This window comes from Panthera leo, chromosome E2 (genome assembly GCF_018350215.1).
Source record: "Panthera leo isolate Ple1 chromosome E2, P.leo_Ple1_pat1.1, whole genome shotgun sequence".
Taxonomy (NCBI): domain Eukaryota; kingdom Metazoa; phylum Chordata; class Mammalia; order Carnivora; family Felidae; genus Panthera; species Panthera leo.
The window spans coordinates 14,275,219-14,293,955 of NC_056693.1; the positions used below are offsets into that span (position 1 = coordinate 14,275,219).

The 18,737-nt window shown below is 53.9% G+C and overlaps 2 protein-coding genes across 9 annotated transcripts in view; one reads left to right on the forward strand and one right to left on the reverse strand.

Moving 5' to 3' along the window:
• PLD3 (phospholipase D family member 3) lies at positions 1–18,692 on the reverse strand. Of its 4 annotated transcripts, none has more exons than XM_042920723.1 (12): positions 18,582–18,692; positions 7,801–7,893; positions 7,626–7,700; positions 7,395–7,537; positions 6,718–6,901; positions 5,242–5,362; positions 5,037–5,164; positions 3,724–3,924; positions 1,858–1,997; positions 1,208–1,373; positions 584–683; positions 1–499 (listed from the first exon to the last, which is right to left on the reverse strand). In XM_042920723.1, the coding sequence occupies exons 2-12, from the start codon at positions 7,825–7,827 to the stop codon at positions 312–314; spliced, it is 1,473 nt and encodes a 490-aa protein (XP_042776657.1). In that variant the 5' UTR covers positions 7,828–7,893; positions 18,582–18,692; the 3' UTR covers positions 1–311. The 4 variants fall into 4 exon arrangements, with proteins under 4 accessions (XP_042776657.1, XP_042776658.1, XP_042776656.1 ...); XM_042920724.1 differs by lacking the exon at positions 18,582–18,692 and adding an exon at positions 8,797–8,814; XM_042920722.1 differs by lacking the exon at positions 18,582–18,692 and adding an exon at positions 8,454–8,539.
• CE2H19orf47 (chromosome E2 C19orf47 homolog) overlaps positions 18,621–18,737 on the forward strand; it is a 22,588-nt gene continuing 22,471 nt past the window's right edge. For 3 of the 5 annotated variants that reach the window (XM_042920732.1, XM_042920729.1, XM_042920731.1), the window contains exon 1: positions 18,621–18,709. The gene's annotated coding sequence lies outside the window, so the exon portion shown is untranslated. The remainder of the gene's footprint in view (positions 18,710–18,737) is intronic. The other 2 variants (XM_042920733.1, XM_042920735.1) reach the window with 2 other exon arrangements.

Here is an 18,737-nt window from a genome sequence, read left to right on the forward strand (position 1 = left end):
TACAGACAAGTTATTTACTTCTTCTTACAACCTTGAGCCCTCTTTGCCCTGGAAAGGGGGGTGGGCCAGGGGGCCGGGCCCAGCATGCACCCCCATTTCTTCGGGGGCTGATCCCTCCCCCAGCTGGGCCGGGTCCTGGGGCCACAGCGTCAGGCTGGCAGGGGCGGAGGTAGAGGTGGGAGAGCAGGGGAGAGCCATTGGAGCCACAACGGGACACACAGAAGCGGGGGCACGGGGACAGGGGCCGGGACCCGGGATATCTGGGTCCGTGGGGGCCTCGCAGGCCTCGGCCTGTCTGCGGGACCGCGGCCTCACAGCAGGCGACAGGCATTGCCCACGCTGTCAGCTGAGGTGTCAAGGTCATGGCTGTAAGGGGAGTCCCAGTCCCTTAGGAAAACGGCCTCCAGCTGGCTCCTCAGGCCACCACGCCCATTCTGTGTCACCAGCAGCGAGGTGCCCGCCGTCTCCGTGAAGTAGCTGCCAGACCAGTTGGAGGTTCCTGCCGGGTGGGGTCAGAAAGTCAGAGCCCACGGCTGTGACCGGACTCCCTTTGCATCCCCCTGGCGGAGCTCAGGACACTCACCGATGTAGGTGGCGCGTTCGGTCACCATGTACTTATTGTGGTTGACGCGGGCGTATGGGATCCGGGTCTGGGCCTCGTCCGCAGGGACCACAAAGAGTTTCTGAGGGCGAGGGGAGAACGGGAAGGAGCGTGAGATGCAGGGTGGGGTTGGGGACAAGCCAGGGTCTGGGGTGGGGAGTGGAAGCAGGTTTGCAGGACTAGGGACTCAGCTGTTTCCCACAGAACTGTGAGAGCCAGAACGGGGCCCAGCGGAGTGGGTGTCTGCTACCAGGGAGGAACCAGCTGCCTTGTTTGCCATTCCTTCTAGAACAGCTCCTGTTCGTCCCTTAGGTCTCACCACAGATGAGACCTCACCCTTTTCCAAAAAGTCCTCCTTGACACCCCCCCACTGGGGCAGATGCCTCCCGGGAGGATCCCCCAATGCTGGCCATGATGCCTCCGTCCATGTCTCCTCCGTCTGGGCCCTGCCCCCTCTCCCTGTGCCCTGTCCTCCTGGCTGGACCCGCCGTCTCCCCCTCATGGCACAGCCCTGTCCATCTGGGTCGTCCCTGTCAGGTGACAGGTGAGCTCCTTGAGGGCTGTCTTCAGGTCCGAGGGGTAGGTCCGGGGGGGGGGGACACTTACCACCTGGATGTCGGAGTGGGTGTGGTTGTCACGCAGCGCGGCCAGGGAGTGCAGGAAGGCCCGCATGGATGGCTCAGAGTGTCCCCAGCAGCTGACCAGCAGGCGCACCTTGACGCCCCGCTCATAGGCAGCCCGCCGGAGCCCGTCGTCAATGGCGGGCCAGAACCTGGGGGATTCAGAGGACAGCTTTACCTACGGCCTCACCCTGAGGCCTGCTCCAGCTTCCGAGCGCCCTCAAATCCCAAGACCGCCCTGTCTCTGGCTCCCAGTTCTGTTCCCGCCTCCTTAAATCCCACGTGCCCCATCCCGTTTCTGGCTCCCACTCCTGCCCCCCAAGCTCCTCATCCTGTTTCCAGCCCATACTCCCTGCTCCCTAACTTGAGAAATCCTACACCGCACAACCCCTGCCCCAGGCCTCAGGTCCGCCGCCCTGTCCCCAACCCCCAGTACTGTCATCCTTTCCTCTGTCCCCCCCGCCCCACCCCGTCTTGAGTATCCAAATCCCCCATCCCTGTCTCCTCTGCCTCTCCCTGTGGTTTCCCTTTGCCTGGGTCCCCTGCCTGCTTTGTGGCCTCATCACTCTGTCTCCCACTGCCTCTTCCATTCATGGTGGTTGCCTGCCTCAAGCCCCATCCATGCAGCAGTGGCACCTGCGTGGGTGGGAGAACTCCATGGTGGGCAGGTAGTTCATGACCGCAACGTAGATGAAACTCCGGGCGCTGTCCACCACATTGAGCAGGGCCTTCAGATCTGGGGTGCGGCCACTGGGACACAGTGGTGGGGGCGCACTCTGCAGGGAGGGGGCAGTCAAGACACATGCCTTGCCAAGGGTGCCATCGTAGTGGACCCCAGGCACAGACAAATTGTCCCAAGCCAGGTCCTGTGGATTGCACTGAATTCTCAGCCTCCGGGAAGGGTTGGGATAATTACCACGTCCATTTTATAGGTGAGGAAACTGAGGCTCAGAGAGGGTAAGTGATTTGCCTAAGGTCACACAGCTGACAAATGGAGCCAGGATTTGAACCTAGGCTGTCTGGTTCCAGAATTCATGCGAGGGGCACCTGGGTGGCTCAGTCGGTTAAGCATTGGACTCTTGATTTCGGCTCAGGGCATGATCTCACAGCTCATGAGTTCAAGCCCCACATGAGGCTCTGCACTGATAGCACAGCCTGCTTGGGATTCTCTCTCTCTCCCTCTCTCTTTGCCCCTCCCCTGCTTGTGCAAGCTCTCTCTCAAAAGAAATAAATAAACATTAAGAAAAAAGAGAATTTACGCTCTAACACAGGGGTTCCTGACATAAGGGTCCTGGTCCAGCACAGACAACATCACCTGGAACTTGTTAGAATTGCAAATTCTTGGCTGGGGGGGGGTGGCACCTGGTGGCTCAGTCAGCTGAGTGTCTGACTTTGCCTCAGGTCATGACCACACGGGTTCGTGGGTTTGATCCCTGTGTCCGGCTCTGTGCTGAGAGCCTGGAGCCTGCTTCACATTCGGCGTCTCCCTCTCTCTCTGCCCCTTGCCTGCTCATGCTCTGTCTGTCTGTCTGTCTCTCTCTCAAAAACAAATAAACATTAAAAAAATTAAGAGAAAAGAAAAAAGAATTGCAGATTCTTGGGCTTCACTGCCCCCAGCATACTGAGCCAGGGTGCTGGGATGGGGCCCAGGAGTCTGGGTTTTAACAGCCACCCTCCCCGCCCGCCCCCTGCCCCAGTGCCATGCTTCTGATGCATGCTCAGGTTTAAGGACCTCTAATCACTCTTGTCCCCGACTTGCTCATTGCTGACCTTGCCTATGTACCGTACCACACCATGCCCTTTACCTATTTCCCTCCATCCTCATGACAGATGAGCAAACTCAAGCTCTGAAGGGGACGTGGTAACAGGGGAACGCTTAACCTTCCTGGCGAGGCCACTGGAGCAAAGGACCCCGGTAAATCATGGGTCCCTGCATCCGTGCCTTTGTGTGGCCCTCCACCAGAACTCTGGGCTTGGCCAGGTCACTTGCTCAGGGGGACCAAAAGGCACCCGGACTGGCCGCCCCAACTGGTGAAAGTCTCAGCAGCTGAAAACAGCAGCGCCTCGTCTACAGTGCTCAGCGTCTGCCACAGGCGACCGCGGATGCTGTCCAAGAGAACCTTCCACAGCGATGGAAACGTTCTATATGTATCTGCACCGTTCGGTGTGGTAGCCGTCTGCCGCATGTGCCTACCGAGCACTTGAAATGTGGCTAAGGCAACCAAGGAACTGAGTTCTTGGCCATGTTTAATCTTAGCTGATTTAAACGCAAAGAGCCGCTCGCTATCTGGGACAGCACAGAGGCACCGGGGGCTTGCATGAACACAGCTGTACCTCCCTAGAGGTGGCAGGAGAGAAAACCGAGGCCTAGGGAGGTTGGGACACGGCCCCGGCCCCAGACCAGGCAGAGTGAGCCAGAGTGAGTGGCCAGGACGCCCCCTCCCCATCACTGGGCGGGGTTAGACAGAGACTGAGACAGGGCCCCTCTTCCCAAAGACTCACTGCCAGGTAGGCCAGAGCAGGGGTTCCGTTGAGACAGATCTCCATCGGTGTCTCTTGATTGTAGCGCGTGTCATAGGGCCGGGGCCAGGTTGACGGGATGGAGCTGCCCGCCTGGCCCAGGTACCAGTAGGCCTCAAAGATCTTGGTCAGGTCCCGAGCCAGGCAGCTGCAGTTGTACATGACCACGCCTAGCTCCTTGACCTGTGGGAGGGCAGTGCTGAGCCTGGGGGTGGTAGCCTGGCACCCACGGATGGCACGAACACCCACGGCCCCCTCTTCCACCCCCCTCAGCCTTCCTTCCTGCCCCTTGCCTCTCAACCTCCCCATCTTTCTGCCCCTCCGTCCCCAGCCCCGCCGCCACCACCAGGACTAAAGTCCTAAGATGGGCGTGGATTTGACTCAAGCCTAAGAAGTCGTCAAGTTCTGGCAAAAATCCTTTGGTTATTCTGAAGTGCCAGGTTTCCCAAACTTTTGCCCATGCTTTTGTTTCTACCCTCCACAGAACCAGCTCCTACTCATTCTTAGGGCTCGGCTGACAGCCTCCTCCTCCAGGAACCCTCTCTTGACTGCCCAGACTGTGTCGGGCATTCCTCTGGGCTTTCACGGTCCCTTGGACTTCCCTCATTTCTCTCTCTAGTGACGCTGGACTGGGAAGACAGCCACCAGGCATGTCTCAGCCACGGCTGTATCTTCAGCATCTCCCCCAGAGCTGGTGCTGTTAGGGGCTTGGGAGTTATTTGCTGAGGAAATAAAGGATCATTGCCTAAGCCGTACCTTCTTTCCCATCTCACACTAATTCTTACAGATCTTTCAGCTATCGTATTAGCTGTCACCTCCTTTGGAAGACTTTCGCTGATACTCCGGACTGGGTCCCCCATCCTGGCCCTGACCCTCTGGGCTGCCGCACTGCCTGGTGACCAGCCTGCCTCTGCACTGGACTGACAGTTCCCAGAGGTCCATCGCTTACCACCATGTTCCCAGTATCTCCCGGGACAGGCCTGGGCTTAGAGCAGGCACTCAGGGAATGAATAATGAAGGGCAAATCGGTGGACAGGGCCTTGAATGCAGAAGGGCTGGCAGCTGTCATCGGGGATCAGAGGAAACCCCAGGCTTCCGCGGGCGGGGGGGAAGGCAGTGAGGGCTGGGCTGGATTTGGGGATGTTTAGGGAGGCCTGGTAGGAGGTAGGAAGGAAGCCATTGCAGAGACAGGACACAGAAGATGCTGGGATGGAAGAGGGGTGTGGTTGGAGGCCGGGAGCCCTGTGGGGGCGGGGAGGAGCCGGGAAGGGAGGGCGGGTAGGGTGCAGGCAGACCTGGGTCAGGGAGCGCCAGTCCATGTTGGCGCTGCCGATGTAGAAGTGGGTCTGGTCCACCACCCAGAACTTGGTGTGCAGGACGCCATGGGTCAGCTTCTGCATATCCACCATGCGGACCTGGGCACCTGGGACAGACAGGCTGTCGGGAGCTGGCTCGGAAGGCCCCCGGCCCGGCACCCCCCACGGCTGCCCCTTGGCTCACCACTTTGCAGCAGGGTCTGTAGGTCGGCCTGCGGCTGGGGCCCGTTGGGCTTGCTCACGGCGATGCGGACCTTCACGCCTTGAGGCGCCAGGGCCTGTAGCTGCCGGAGGACCTCCTCACCCTGTAGGGAGGGGAGAGCCTCTGAGAGGCTGGGCCCGCCAGCTCTCCCACCCCATGCGGCACCCCCCAAAAAAGGCCGTCTTGATTTTGCATTTCAATTTGTGATCAGGACTGCACAGGCTTTCCATTAGCCGGGACACGGAGAGATGGCTTTACAGGCTAAGCTATGAAAACCTTTCATCTGGTTAATTACTGGTGCTCTGGGCCACACCAGGGCCTCCCTGCCAGTCCTGTCCTTCCAGGGACTTCCCCAAGATCTTGCCTTGGAAGCATCAAAGCTTGGCACCACAGGGGCCTCCATGCACCCTCTCAGATGTTGGGGGCAAGGCACGGGCTGGGGATCCAGGAAGGTATAGGGTGAGGCCCGATGGTGCCAATAACTGTAAGAACGACAGCCAAGGATTCCCTGGTTCCTACTGTGAGCCGGGCCCCACCCTAAGCCCCTTCACATCTGAACTCACAGACTCCTCACTGCTCTCACTGATGAGGCAGGTCTGAGTAAAATCCCGGAGGTGCGGAGGAGAAAGCTGGCATCGGAGAACTCAGTGGTGAAGTGGGATCTGAACCCAGGTCACCTGCCTCCTATGTCTGTGCTTTGAACCACTCCAGGGGGAGCCGGCGGGGAGGGAGCACTCCAATCATTTTTAACTTCTGTGATTATGTTTTCAGGCAGTGCTTGAGGAGCCCCGCAATTTTAATAAATGTTAAGCCCGCTTCTGACAAAAAGAGGCAGCAGGGGGAGGAAAACAAGAAGGGACCAAGTCAGTGTGTCTTTCAAGGAAGGGGTTACCCGCCTAGGCTGGTCCTTTTCACATCCTGAGGTTTTATGTTTTTTAAGTGTGTCTGTAGACCTTGACAAGGATATAAAGCAAACGCTGATGGGAGGGCCGATGGTTGTCAGAGACCGTGCTGGAATCTGCATGGATTTATTTTTGTAACCGGCAAGTGCTAGCTATTGGCCCCATTCTATAGATGTGGAAGCTGAGGCCTGAGAGCGGCAGTGACCTGCCCAAGGTCACGTGGCTGGGAGGCGGCAGGCTGGCTTGAGGCTGGGCTGTTACCTACTCTTCCATTTCATTGTGTGACAGGGTCTGGGCGAGCAACATCTGTCAGCCTAATCCCTGGTAATCAGACCCACACCCTGACCTTCAGAGGCCTCCAGATGACCGTGACAAACGCCCCCAGTCCAGAGCGCCATGTGAAGACAGTTGCTTTCAATCACCTGTGTCCAACCCACTGTGTGAGACGTGCCCATCTGTCTCCTGGGCTGCAGGGGAACCCCCTTCACTCCCCCCCACCTCCCCCCAATGGCTCCCACCACCCCTGGTGCCAGCCAGGGCCCATGTTGCCAGGTACCTGCTGGGCAGAGGGCTCCTGAGTGTGGGTGTCATTGTTGGTGAGAGTCCAGTAGAAAGAGGCGATGTCCAGACTGCTGTGGGCACCGGCGAGCAGGCCCAGCCAGGCCTGGCTGGTGGACGGGTTGCTCGTGGAGGCATTGGGGAAGTCCAAGCCCTCTGGAATGCTCTCCACCAGCACTGCTCTGGGGGGGTGGGGGGTGGTATCAGCCACAGGGGGCCAGAGACAACTGGCTGGAACATGAGTGCTCCCCTGTCCGTCCACGGAGGATATTTGTGTGTGCCTGTACTCACGATTCTGTGCGTCTGTGCATTTGTTCGTCTAGACGAGTGGAAGGCAGGCTGTGCATGCGGCTATTTGTGTGTGTGTGTGTCTGTCCACACGTGTCAGAAGATGCCGTGTGTGTGTGTGTGTGTGTGTGTGTGTGTGCTGGTTTGCTCACAGACACGGACAGAAAATGATGCTGTGGCTGTCATGGGAACAGTGTTGGGGGGAGGGGTTGGGGATGGAGGGAAGGCCCTGTGACGGTGCATTTGGGAATCTGCGATCAGATCACCTCCCCCTGTCCCAGGCACCCGCTGTGGCTCAGGGCAGTCCCTGCTCAATGTGTAAGCGTCCCGGTCCTGGCAGGGCTCTTTCCCCCCACTGCCCGAGACCCCTCCCCCGCCTCAACTTACTCGCAGGGGTCGTAGCAGGGGGCTGGGCGCTGGTTGGGCCCGAAGAGATGCAAGTCGCCGTATTCCCATAGAAACAGCTGAGTCATCAGGGCTCCGAAGCCCACGACCGCCAGGATGAGGACCAGCAGGACCCAACGAGCTTTCTGTGGGGAAGAGGAGGCCATCAGCCAGCCCAAGGCTACCAGCCCAGCCCACACCTGAGACAGGGTGAGGGTGGTGGCGGGCTCCTACCTTCTCCGCAGCCTTCCAAGCCTCAATCTCATTCATAGGCAGCTCATTGGCGGGCTCCTCAGCAGGCACCTTTAGCTGGGGAATGGGTATGGTAGGGGGGTGACAGGGCAGCTTGGCAGGGTCTCTGCCCTCCACTGCACCCAGCCCCAACCCACGGGGCCCCAGATCCACCTACCTCCTGGTACATCAGTTTAGGCTTCATCTTGCCAGGCAGCCAGGGGATATGTGGAGCCCAGGCGGGGCAAGTGGGTGTGTCAGGGTCTCCAAACTGTGGGGAACAAAAACTGGCACTGTGGTGGGGTTTCCGGGCTTTGGGGGAACATCACGGAAAGCAGAGTAGTGTCGGGCTCACGGGATCCATTGGGTCTCCTTGTCTGTAAGCACGGGATCACTGGCATGGGGCCCGCCACCCCAAAAGGAGGAAGCTGACCGCTGGTCAGCAGGGTTTTCGAAATCCCTCAAAGTCTAACGCCTTGCTTTCTTCCCATCATTCCGTGGTGCCTACACTGTCCCCCTTAGCGCCCACCCTGCCCCCTCCCCCTTAGCGCCCATCCTGCTCCTCATTATTACGCTCCCTATTAGCATCTTCCCTTCTCTGAGCTCTAATATAGACATTCCCAAGAAGACCACTCCGGATGGGGTCAGTGAAGCCCCAAATCTTTGCCTGGCTTCTCGCAGCCCGAAGACCACCCAGGGAGCATTTTCCAGGTGGCTCCTCTGCCATCACCATCAGGTACCCACCAGAAAGCTCAAGCCGGGAGCCCGGAACCATCGGGGCCTCACCGCCAGCCCCCAGCCCATCCCCCGAGCCATCCTCCGCCACCTTACCCCGGAGGGGACTCGGTCTCACTCCGCAGGCGGCAGCTGCTACCTCCGCGGGGCCCCAGCTTCTGCCCCAACAGGCTAAGCAGGGGCGGGAGGGAGGGGGGCGGGGCCAGACGGGGCTCCGCCCACTGCAGCGGGGAGTCTGCGCAGTGCGCAGGCCGCCCCGGCTCACCGCAGGGAGAAGGGGGGCTCCGGTCCCCCAGATACGGTCCCGCCAACCTGGCCGGGGTGCGGAGAGTACATGGCTGGGGGATGGGCTTTGCCACCCATCTCCCCCAGAGCCCCGGGGTGGGGTAGGGAGGGTACAGGTAAAGAGAAAAAGAAACCCCGCATCTTGTCTACAAACCTTGTGAATTTTTGTACCATGGGCATGTATTACCTAGTCAAAAATAAATAAAATTGTTAAAAAAAAAACCCGTATAAAATGTCAATTATACTCAAAAAAATTTAAAAGCCTTATAAAATAAAGTGGAGCGATCAAGGTTGAATAATATGATTTCCAGAGGTAGCGAAAAAAATCAGAAGACACAACTCAAGCTATGGTGTTGGGAAGGGGGGGGATGAGCGGGGTGGTGGAAGTAGACTGTGGGTTTTCTGTTGGCGTCTGTTTGGATAACTATTTAATTTCTTTAAAAAAAGCCAACTGATATTTTGATAGGGATTTTTAAAATTTTGTCTCGGAAATCCAGGCTCCGGCTGGAAGATTAAGCAAGATTTCCCACTTCCCATCTCCTTTTTCCCAAGCAGGATTTAAGACTACCGCTGACGAAAAGAATTGAAGAACCCCTCCCCGCCCACCTTTCCCAATACAACAGGGGTAGGACGCCCTCCCCTCCGTCCTCGCAAGAAGTCAACAGATGAATGCAGAAAAGGATGATCACGGAGAGATGCGACAACGTCAGAAGGGGTTGCCTCGAGTGGCATCTGGGGTGGGTGAGGATTGCTTTTTATTGTACGCCTATTTTCTTTTTAAAAATTGTGCAATATAAGCGACTTACAGAAAAGTAGAGGAAAAAAATCTCTGTGCAGATTAATAATTGTAAAGCCAACACAGGTGTTGCGTCCCACGGCACGCATTACTGAGATTTTAAAAAAGAAGGAAAGAAGAAAATTGCAAAAGGGAGCTAGGTCCCCCCCGCCCTTCCGCGTTACCGGAAGATCCAGCCTACACGTGAAAGGATAATTTGGAAACCCCTTCACCCACAACGTCAGATCCCAGATTGGCAAGGGCTGAGCACAGCTAGATCCCCTCCTCTCATTGCAGGGAGACAAATGGGGATGGGCCAAATGGATCCAGCAAGAAATGGTAACAGACCAAGGTTATTTGGAACTTCAGAGGTCACCAGAAGCAGCAGAAAACAATCTTGGAGGTGGCTGACCGCAGGGTTGCCAGGTGGGCGAGGGGAGGCTTGGGGCAGGAAACATTTGCCTTTTATTTATTTGCAAAAGCCTTGGTGAGAAAGGTTTTATTGAAGAACATGGGGTTGAGGGGCGCCTGGCTGGCTCAGCCAGTAGAGCCTGTGACTCTTAGTCTCGAGATTGTGGGTTTGAGCCCCACTTTGGATGTAGATAACTCTAAAACGACAACAACAAAATATGGGGTTGGAACCGCAAGCGATGTAAAATTAGGGAAAATAAAGTGAACAAAAACAAAACTGGGGGAGAGGTTGGGCACGGAGGTGCGAGGCATGGGATTGGGCACAATGAGGCCGAGAATTGGAATGGCCATTAATACACCAAAAGTAGGTAGAAACTAGCATGCACTTCATTCAGATTATTAGTGACATTTTGGCTTTCAACTTGTAAGGTGATTACAGGTCTGAAACAAAGGGTTTACTTTTAATTTCTGCTATATTTTTATCAAAATACACCTAAGGAGCAACTGGGTGGCTCTGTTGGTTAAGTGGCCAATTCTCGATTGTGGCTCAGGTCATGATCTCATGGTTCATGAGATTGAGTGCTGCATTCATGAGGTGGAGCCTGCTTGGATTCTGTCTCCCTCTCTGTCTCAAAATAAACTTAAAAAATACACTTAAGGTGTTTAGAAAAAAAAAAAAAAAAAAAGCAACCAAAAAACTAGTAGGGTGCTCAGGTGGCTGGGTCGGTTGATTTAGAGTCTGATTCTTGATTTTGGTTCGTCATGATCTCAGGGTTGTGAGATAGAGTTCCGAGTTGGGCTCTGCTCCCTCTGCCTCTGCTCCTCCCCCGCTCACATTTGTGCTTGCTCGCTCTCTATAAATAAATAAATAAATAAATAAATAAATAAATAAATAAATCAAATGGAGAGGTAGGTTAGACTGTAAGGCAGTTAATACTGTGGATTCCAGAGCCAGATGCCTGACTTGAATATGATTCTCAGTGCTCATGTGACTGTTTGACCTTGAGAAGTGACAATGAATCTGTGCCTTAGTTTTCCCATCTGTAAGATGGGCATGGTGACAATAGTACCTACTTTTCATAAGGCTGTTCGTTAATTTTACACATACTTACTGAGTATCTATGTACCAGCTATTGTTTGAGGCACTGGAAATACCACTGTGAACAAAACAGACACCAGGGAAGACAGATACAAAAATAAGTAAATTATGTTAGAAGGTAATACATGCCACAGAGAATCAGGGAAGTGGGACGGGGTTGGGGGGGAGGAGTTGGGATTGTCAGGAAAAGCCTCACTGAGAAGGGGATACCTGGAAAAAACTTCAAGGAGGGGAGGGAAGGAGCTACATGGACTTCTTAGAGAGTGTGTCAAGCAGAGGGAATAGCCAGTGCAAAGGCCCAGAGGCAGGAGTGTGCTTGATGTGTACTGGGAAGAACAAGAAGGCCAGTGTGTCTGTAGTGGGGTGGGCTGTGAGGAGGAGAGAACAGTCAGAGGGGTGACAGGGCCAGATTGTGCAGGGCTGCCTGGACTGTGGTGAGGTCGGGGCCATGGGTAGGCTCTGAGCAGGGAACAGACATGATCTGCCTAGGGTGTTGTAGTTGGTTGACTGCTGGCCTCAAAAGATATGTCCAATATGGCCATAATCTCCAGGACTTGTGAATGTGACCTTAGTTGGAAAAAGGGTCTTTGCAGAGGTCATTAAGGATGTTGAGATGACATCATCCTGGATTATATGGGTGGGCCCTAAATCCAATGACAAGTGTCTTTAAGAGACAGGAAGAGAAGAGACAGAGAAGACCACGTGACCAGGGATGCCGAGATTGCTGAGATATGCCCACAAACCCAGGTATGCCTAGAGTCATGAGAATCTCCCCTAGAGCTTCAAGGGGGGTGTTGGCCCCATCAACACCTTGAGTTTGGATGTCTGGCCTCCAGAATGGTGAGAATACATTTTGGTTGTCTTAAGCCACTCAATTTGTGGTAATGTGTGATAGCAGCCACAGGAAACTCATTCATGTGTTTGCAGGCTCCCTCTGGCTGTGTGGGGAACAGACGTGTGTGTGTGTGTGTGTGTGTGTGTGTGTGTGTGTGTGTGTGTGTATGTGTGTATGTGGTACAGCCAGGGGTTTGGGCCCAAACAACTGCCACGGATAGTGCCCCAATAGCTGATCTGGGGAAGGTCAACTTGGGGTAAGGCCAGAAAGAAATGAAATGAACGAACGAATGAACGAATGAATACATACACTGCGTGTGTGTGTTCTGAACATACACAATTTGAGAAGGGACTCCTTTGAACTAAAGGGATCAATACCTCTCAAGTGTATACAATGGACACGTGAGAGGTTCTCAATAAATGTGATTGTGTCAAGGCTCCTGACAAAAAAAAAAAAAAAAGAAAAGAAAAGAAAAAGAAAAAAGGCACCATTTTCCCCCTGCCACCCCCAAGACAAGATGCTTTTCATTGTAGGGTTTTAGTGACCATTTACTTTTTAAATGCATAGGACTTGTGTGGAAATTAAATTATGAGGCTCAAGCTCCTAGCTGGGGTGCCCTTTCCTCCATATCACAGTCTCAAAAAAAAAAAAAAAAAAAATCTTTAGCTGGAAGTATCCAGCATCCCTATCCTGATCCCTGGGAGGAGGGGGGCGCAGGGCAGGGTGAGATCAAAGGTGGGAGCAGACAGCTAGACTGACAGAGCTAGGCTGGCAGGTGCTGGGCATTTTCCTCAGCTTGGCTCAGTTCCTGTGGCCAGTAACCTAGAACCCCTACGGGGTCCCTGGGCAGTGCCCAAGTTGATCGTTATGCTCTGCTTCCTTGGTCATGGGATGTACCTCTGTCTGCAAGGGTGCCCCTCCCAGCCCAGAGGATATCCCTGGTCCCTTGGCTTGTGCCCTGCCTGCCTTGGAGTGTGACACTACAGCCCACAGAAAAGGAGGAAGCAAAACCCACTGGGTTTCGGAGACACGTGCTAGGTCACAGCTCCCTGAACACCCCTCCCTTGGGTGGGGGCAGGAGATTTGATCCCTCCTCCATACCAGTGCTTTACGTTGCAGAGTCTAGGGTTCAGATCCCACTTGTCACTCTTACTGAGTGACCTCAGGCATGGGGCTTTACCTCTCTGAGCCTTGCTGGCCCATCTATAGAATGGGGATCGTCTCATGGGGCACAACTCATGGGTGGCTCAGTCGGTCGAACGTCTGACTTCGGCTCAGGTCACGATCTCATGGTTTGTGAGTCTGAGCTCTGCATCGGGCTCTGTGCTGTCAATGCAGAGTCTGCTTTGGATCCTCTGTCCCCTCTCTCTGCCCCTCCCCAGCTTGCACGCATGTGTGCATGCACTCTCTCTCAAAATAAATAAGTAAACTTAAAAAAAAAAAACAAAAAAGGGTGGGGGATCATCTCATACTCATCTAGGGGGTGGAGCTTGGCGAACTCTGAATGGTTTAAGGGGTGGGTCTCAGAGTCCTACCGCCCTGGGTTCAGAGCTTAGCCATGTATTCCTGGGAACCAAGGCTCCCTTCTCGGAGCTTTACTTTCCTCCTCAGACCAATGGGGAAACAAATATACCAACCTCACATTTGTCAATGAACCCATCCATGGGAGACAGGCAGCACAGCAAATCCCCCAAACAAGCTTCTTGGTGACATCCGTGTATCCCCTACTACTCTGTACACACTTTTAGCACAGATAGACTTGTGTGTCCCTTAAAAAGCTAAGTCTGTGCCCAGCACATCACAACCACTCAATAAATGTTTGTTGGGAACAGAAGAAATGGGGTAGAATGGAAACCTTTGAAAAAAGACGTTCACAGGGGTCTCTCTAGACCCAGTGACATTTTTTTTTTTATACACAATGATAACCAGCTTGTGCTCTAAGCCCAGAGCAGATGGGTGGGTGCAGATTACAGCCTTTCAGCCTGAGAGTAAAATTCAAGGTCAGTTTAAGTTTGATTCAAGCCACCTGAGAGGGCAAAGGAGGGTGCAGGGCCAGTTGGCTGCTGAAGCACCAGACTACACCACAGGAAACATTTACAAACCTACGGGCCTTCCATATGGTTCAAAACAGAAACGTTCTTGTGTTTGAAGGAGCTGATTTTCACTTGATTGTGCAGACCCCTTCGGACTGAACAATCGCCTGAGGTCAAGTCTACAGAAAACGGAACAGAGCACTGCTTTTGTAAACTTTGTTTTGTTTTGTTTTGAGCAGTAGAACCTTTATTTCAAAGGACCTTTAGAAGGTGCCCTTCCTAGGGAGAGAAGATGCTTGGTCTGAAAAACAAATGGGTAAAAAACAACAAAATACATCATGATTGGTGAATATTTCTGAGTTGGAACTCAAAAATCTAAGCCGTCTCATCCCTGCTCAAAACCGTTCTGTGGCTCCCCACTGCCCTCAGGGCCAAGGGCAAACTTCTTACCATGTCCTCTAGGGCCCAAAGCTGTCTCCAGCTCTCACTTCTTCCCTGAATTTCAGCTTTGGAAGCTCCCTGGCCTCCTAGATGTTTCTCTCCAGGGGTCCCCAAGCCCCTCACGCCCACCATGTCCTCAACTGTCCTTAGCATCTCTCCCAAACCTGCTGCTCTTCTGGGTCCCCATCTCAAGGACAGCTATCCTATTCATCCTACGGGTCTCAGCCTACGTGTCACTTCTTTCAGAAAGCACCCCTCCCCCCCACCGCCCTGACTCCCCTGGAGTCCTGGGCATCGTCCTGGACCCTCCACAGCTTGTCCACATGGCATCCTGAAGGTCTCTCCCGCACACACCCTTTTTCTCCCCTCCACAGCCTCGACCTGCCCTCTGGGATTGAGGGATCCCACTCCCACTGGGATCCCCACTCCCGCCACCTCCCTTGGTTCCCAATCTCTATCCAACCCTTTTAGTCCCCCTCCATCTGAATGGAAAATTGTTCCTTTCCCGCTCAAAAACCTATGCCCCCCACCCCCACCCCCTGGTATCCTTAGGACAAAGTCTCAGCTCCTCACTGTGCTTCCCAGAGCCCTGAATGATCTCCCCTTAATAACCTCTTTGGTTTACTGTCTCATTTATGTCCCATCCATATTTAATATCTTTCAGTTCCCTGAACTGAAACCACACTTTTACCACCAAACACTCCCACAGCTGCTCCTCCTGCCCAGCACACCTTTCTCTCCTCTTCCTGTTGCTCATTCCTATCAGCTCATGTGCCACCTCCCCTAGGCAGTCCTCCCTGACTCCCGGGCTGGTCCAGAACCACCCCCCACTTTGGGTTCCAATAGTCCCTGGGCTTCTCCATCCCACATGACCTTTCTGTTTCCCCAGCCCCAGCCCTGACCGCTCTGTGCTGTCACGGCCTGGTGATGGGTTTGTTTCTCCCACTGGACTATGAAACCCATGAGGGCAGCGCTGGGCTGTCTCAGTCGCTGCAGTGTGCCCATTACCACCCAGCACAGGGACAGTAGGTATCAGTTCATTCATCTAGTCATTCAACTAGTATTCAGTGACTACTCACTGATAAGGCCTGTGTAGAAACTGGAAAGATAGCACAACACAGAAAAAAAAAAAAATCCTAGTAAAGATGACATTCTTTTTGGGGAGTGAGACAATAGATAGACGCATGAAGCATATAGTATGTGCCTTGGAGAAAAACAAGTAGGGGAGGGACATAATAGCCTCACAATTGAAAATGGTGGATGGGGGCGCCTGGCTCATTCGGTAGAGCATTCGACCCTTGATCTCAGGGTCATGAGTTCAAGCCCCGCGTTGGGCGGAGCGCTTACTTAAAAAGAAAAAAACCACTAAGTGTTAGGGGCGCCTGGGTGATTCAGTCGGTTAAGTGTCCAACTCTTGATTTCGGCTCACTGTTCGTGAGATCGAGCCCCACATTGGGCTGTGCGCTGGTGGCTTGGAGCCTGCTTGGGATTCTCTCTCTGCCCCTCCCCTGCTCGTTCTCTCTCTCAAAATAAATATTAAAAAAAAGAGAGAGAGAGAGAGAAAGTGGTTGATGTCTCAGTTCAAAAATAACACCACCGCACATCTGGGGGCAAGGCACTGTTCTCCCCATTTCGGATGAGGCAGTAGGGTTCAGGGAAAACTCTGCTCGGGTTGTACAATGTCAAGTCTGTCGGTATGGAGTTCGAACCCGGGGCTCAGTTCTGTTCCAGGATACCACGATGTCGGAAACCGATTCATGAATGTAACATACAGGCAGAATGTCTTTTCCTTGCCACCCGGAGGGAGGGCAGGAAGTGGGGTGAGAGGGCAGGGCCCCTTGTTACTGAACCGAGCGCTGCTGGAAGCACTTTACGTATTCAGTTTCTCACCAAATTAGCCCTTTCCTCAGCCCCATGTGACGGATGAGGAAACTAAAGACCCAGAGAGGTTAAGTCATTGGCGCAAAAGGACACAGCCAAGAAACAGTGGAGCCAGGATTTGACCCTGAGCTGCCTTGGGGCCCCAGGTGTAGACAGCTGCCTCTCCTGTTGTTCATCATCTGTAGATCCGTGGCTGTCCGCCACCCCTCCCCACCACCCCCAGCAGCACGTGAACCAAGAGGTGGCACTGGCTTCGCAGACACTCTAGCAACATCTCCTCTCCCTCCCCGTCTTTGAGGGGGACGTCGGAAGCTTTCTCCAAATATAAAGGATATGTGAGTGCAGCTTTAAGCAGACAGCTCTGGTGCTCCTTCTGGCCAGGCTGCTCTGGCCGATCCATCCTTGGTCGAAGTTCTGGAGCTGCTGCTGCTGCCGTTTCATGTCACATGGTGTCACGTCACATTGAGTCTCTCTTCTCCAAATCCTCCCATGGCTCCCGTCTCACTCAGAGTAAAGCCAAAGTCTTGTCCACGGCCCATGACATCCAGATGATCTGCCGCCTCACTCCTCTGGCTTCATCCCCACCCCTCTCCTCCCTCACTGGCCTCTTTGCTATTCCTTAAGTATTCTACGTGTGTCCCCACCTCAGGCCCTTTGCATGTGCTGTTTTCTCTGCCTACGACGCTCTTCTCCGTAGAGCCTCGTCACTCTCTCCCCTCCTTCATGTCTTTGTTCAAATATACCATCTCAGAAGACCTTTCCTGACCACCTTATTTGAAAGTATAACCCTTACCATGCATTCCCATCCCTCTTCTTTTTTCTTCCCCCTCCTTCTAACACATCATAGAATCCACTTACCTGTCTGCTTGTCTTTGACCCTTGCTAGAATAGAAACTTCATGGGTGCAGGGATCTCTTGTCTGTTTTGTTCACTGATGTGTCCCACCATGCCTAGCACAGTATTGGGCATGTAGAACATGCTTGAAAAATATTTGTTGAATGAATACCTTGTGTTTTTATCCCCATATTGCAGATGCAGCAACTGAGGCACAGGGATGTTAAGCCACCTGCTCAAAGCCATGCAACTTTTTAAGTACTAAGTGCTAGAACCAAGACTGGAACCAGGGTTCCAGCCCCCAGGCACACATTGCTAACCACTGTCTCACACTGCCTCCCCAAGGCAAGTCGAGTGAATAAGATACTTACCTCTCTACCTAGGCATTCAGGGTTGCTGAGGTTGGACTGAGGTGTGCTGGGACCTGCCTCATCTCTCTGTACCCCCGATTCTAAAAGTCAAGGGAACCTGGGCCTAAGCTAGCTAGTCTCCCCCCACCCCATACTACTCCTGGATTCCCACTACAGCGTTGGCTCAATGCTCTCGTTTTGGGGGTGGCAGATCACTCAATCCAACAAGGTAGAAATAGGGATTAAGTATTTACCCAAGCAAGGTTTGTGATGGCCGATGGGCCACCCCCTCAGGTGTGGTGACGTGGCAGAGATGAGAACATGGAGACTGTGACGTGGGGTTGGCGTGGGTGGTTGCCATGGCAGAGGGTATCATGCATGACACAGGGAGTGTACCGACACCATGGGAATGATGAGGGCACCTGAGGGGAGGGGGGGAGGTGACAATGAAGAGGTGATGAAGGGGACCGCATGAGGGTGAGGGTGACATGGTTAATAACATTATTAGTCCAAATCTCCACATCAGGATGAGCATATCACAAGAATAAATTTGCAGAATCCTCATAATCGTCCTTGACGTAGGTGTCCTTGTGTGCGTTTTACAGATGAGGAAGCTGAGACTGCAAAGGTGTGATCAGGTGGTCAAGGTTACCCAGGGTTTAGCGGTGGAGCTGGGATTCTGGCACACGCCAGGATGGGACTCTAGCCCATACGGTGGTGAGTATGTGAGAGGTGACACGGAGAAATGACGGCAACACGGAGGCAAGAGAAACAACTGGAAGGCAGAGTGGCTCCTTATCGGGAAAACTAGAAGCATGAGGCATGGACGGTGACTGTTAGGAAGCAAAGGTGACATGGGAGGAATGGAGTGAAAATGACACAAGGGAAGGGTGACTGCGATTTAAGGAGATGGTGACAGGAGGCGTGTGAAGGTGACATGGGGGTATGATGACGACTTCAGTGAGGACTTCATAAAAGAAAAATAGCAACAAAAGAAGAGAGCAGGTGACGGAAAGCAATGGTGACTTAAAGGTGGAAGACTGCAACGTAGGGTGGCAATAGGGACTTAGAACGAAAGCGAATTAAGGCGGCTGACAGCGACATAAGGAGGGTGACGCCGACAGAAGCGGGGTGGTGACGATTTAACCGCGGCGCGACACAAAGGGGAGGAATGGCTACATAAAGGGGCACTGGATGACAAAAGGGAAGAAATGAATTACGGCGGGAAGGACAACATGAAAAGGATAACAGAGGCGCCGCGCCCCCAGATCGCACAGTACCTGCACTCCGCGTCTCCCACTCCGGGACCCAGCCCCGCACGCACCTTGCCGGCTGGAGCCCCGCCCGACCACCCCCGCCTCGCACAGGCGCACTCCGGCAAGACTGCGGGCTAGCGGGGGCTAGGCATGTGCGTTTCTCATTGGCTGCGCTCCTCG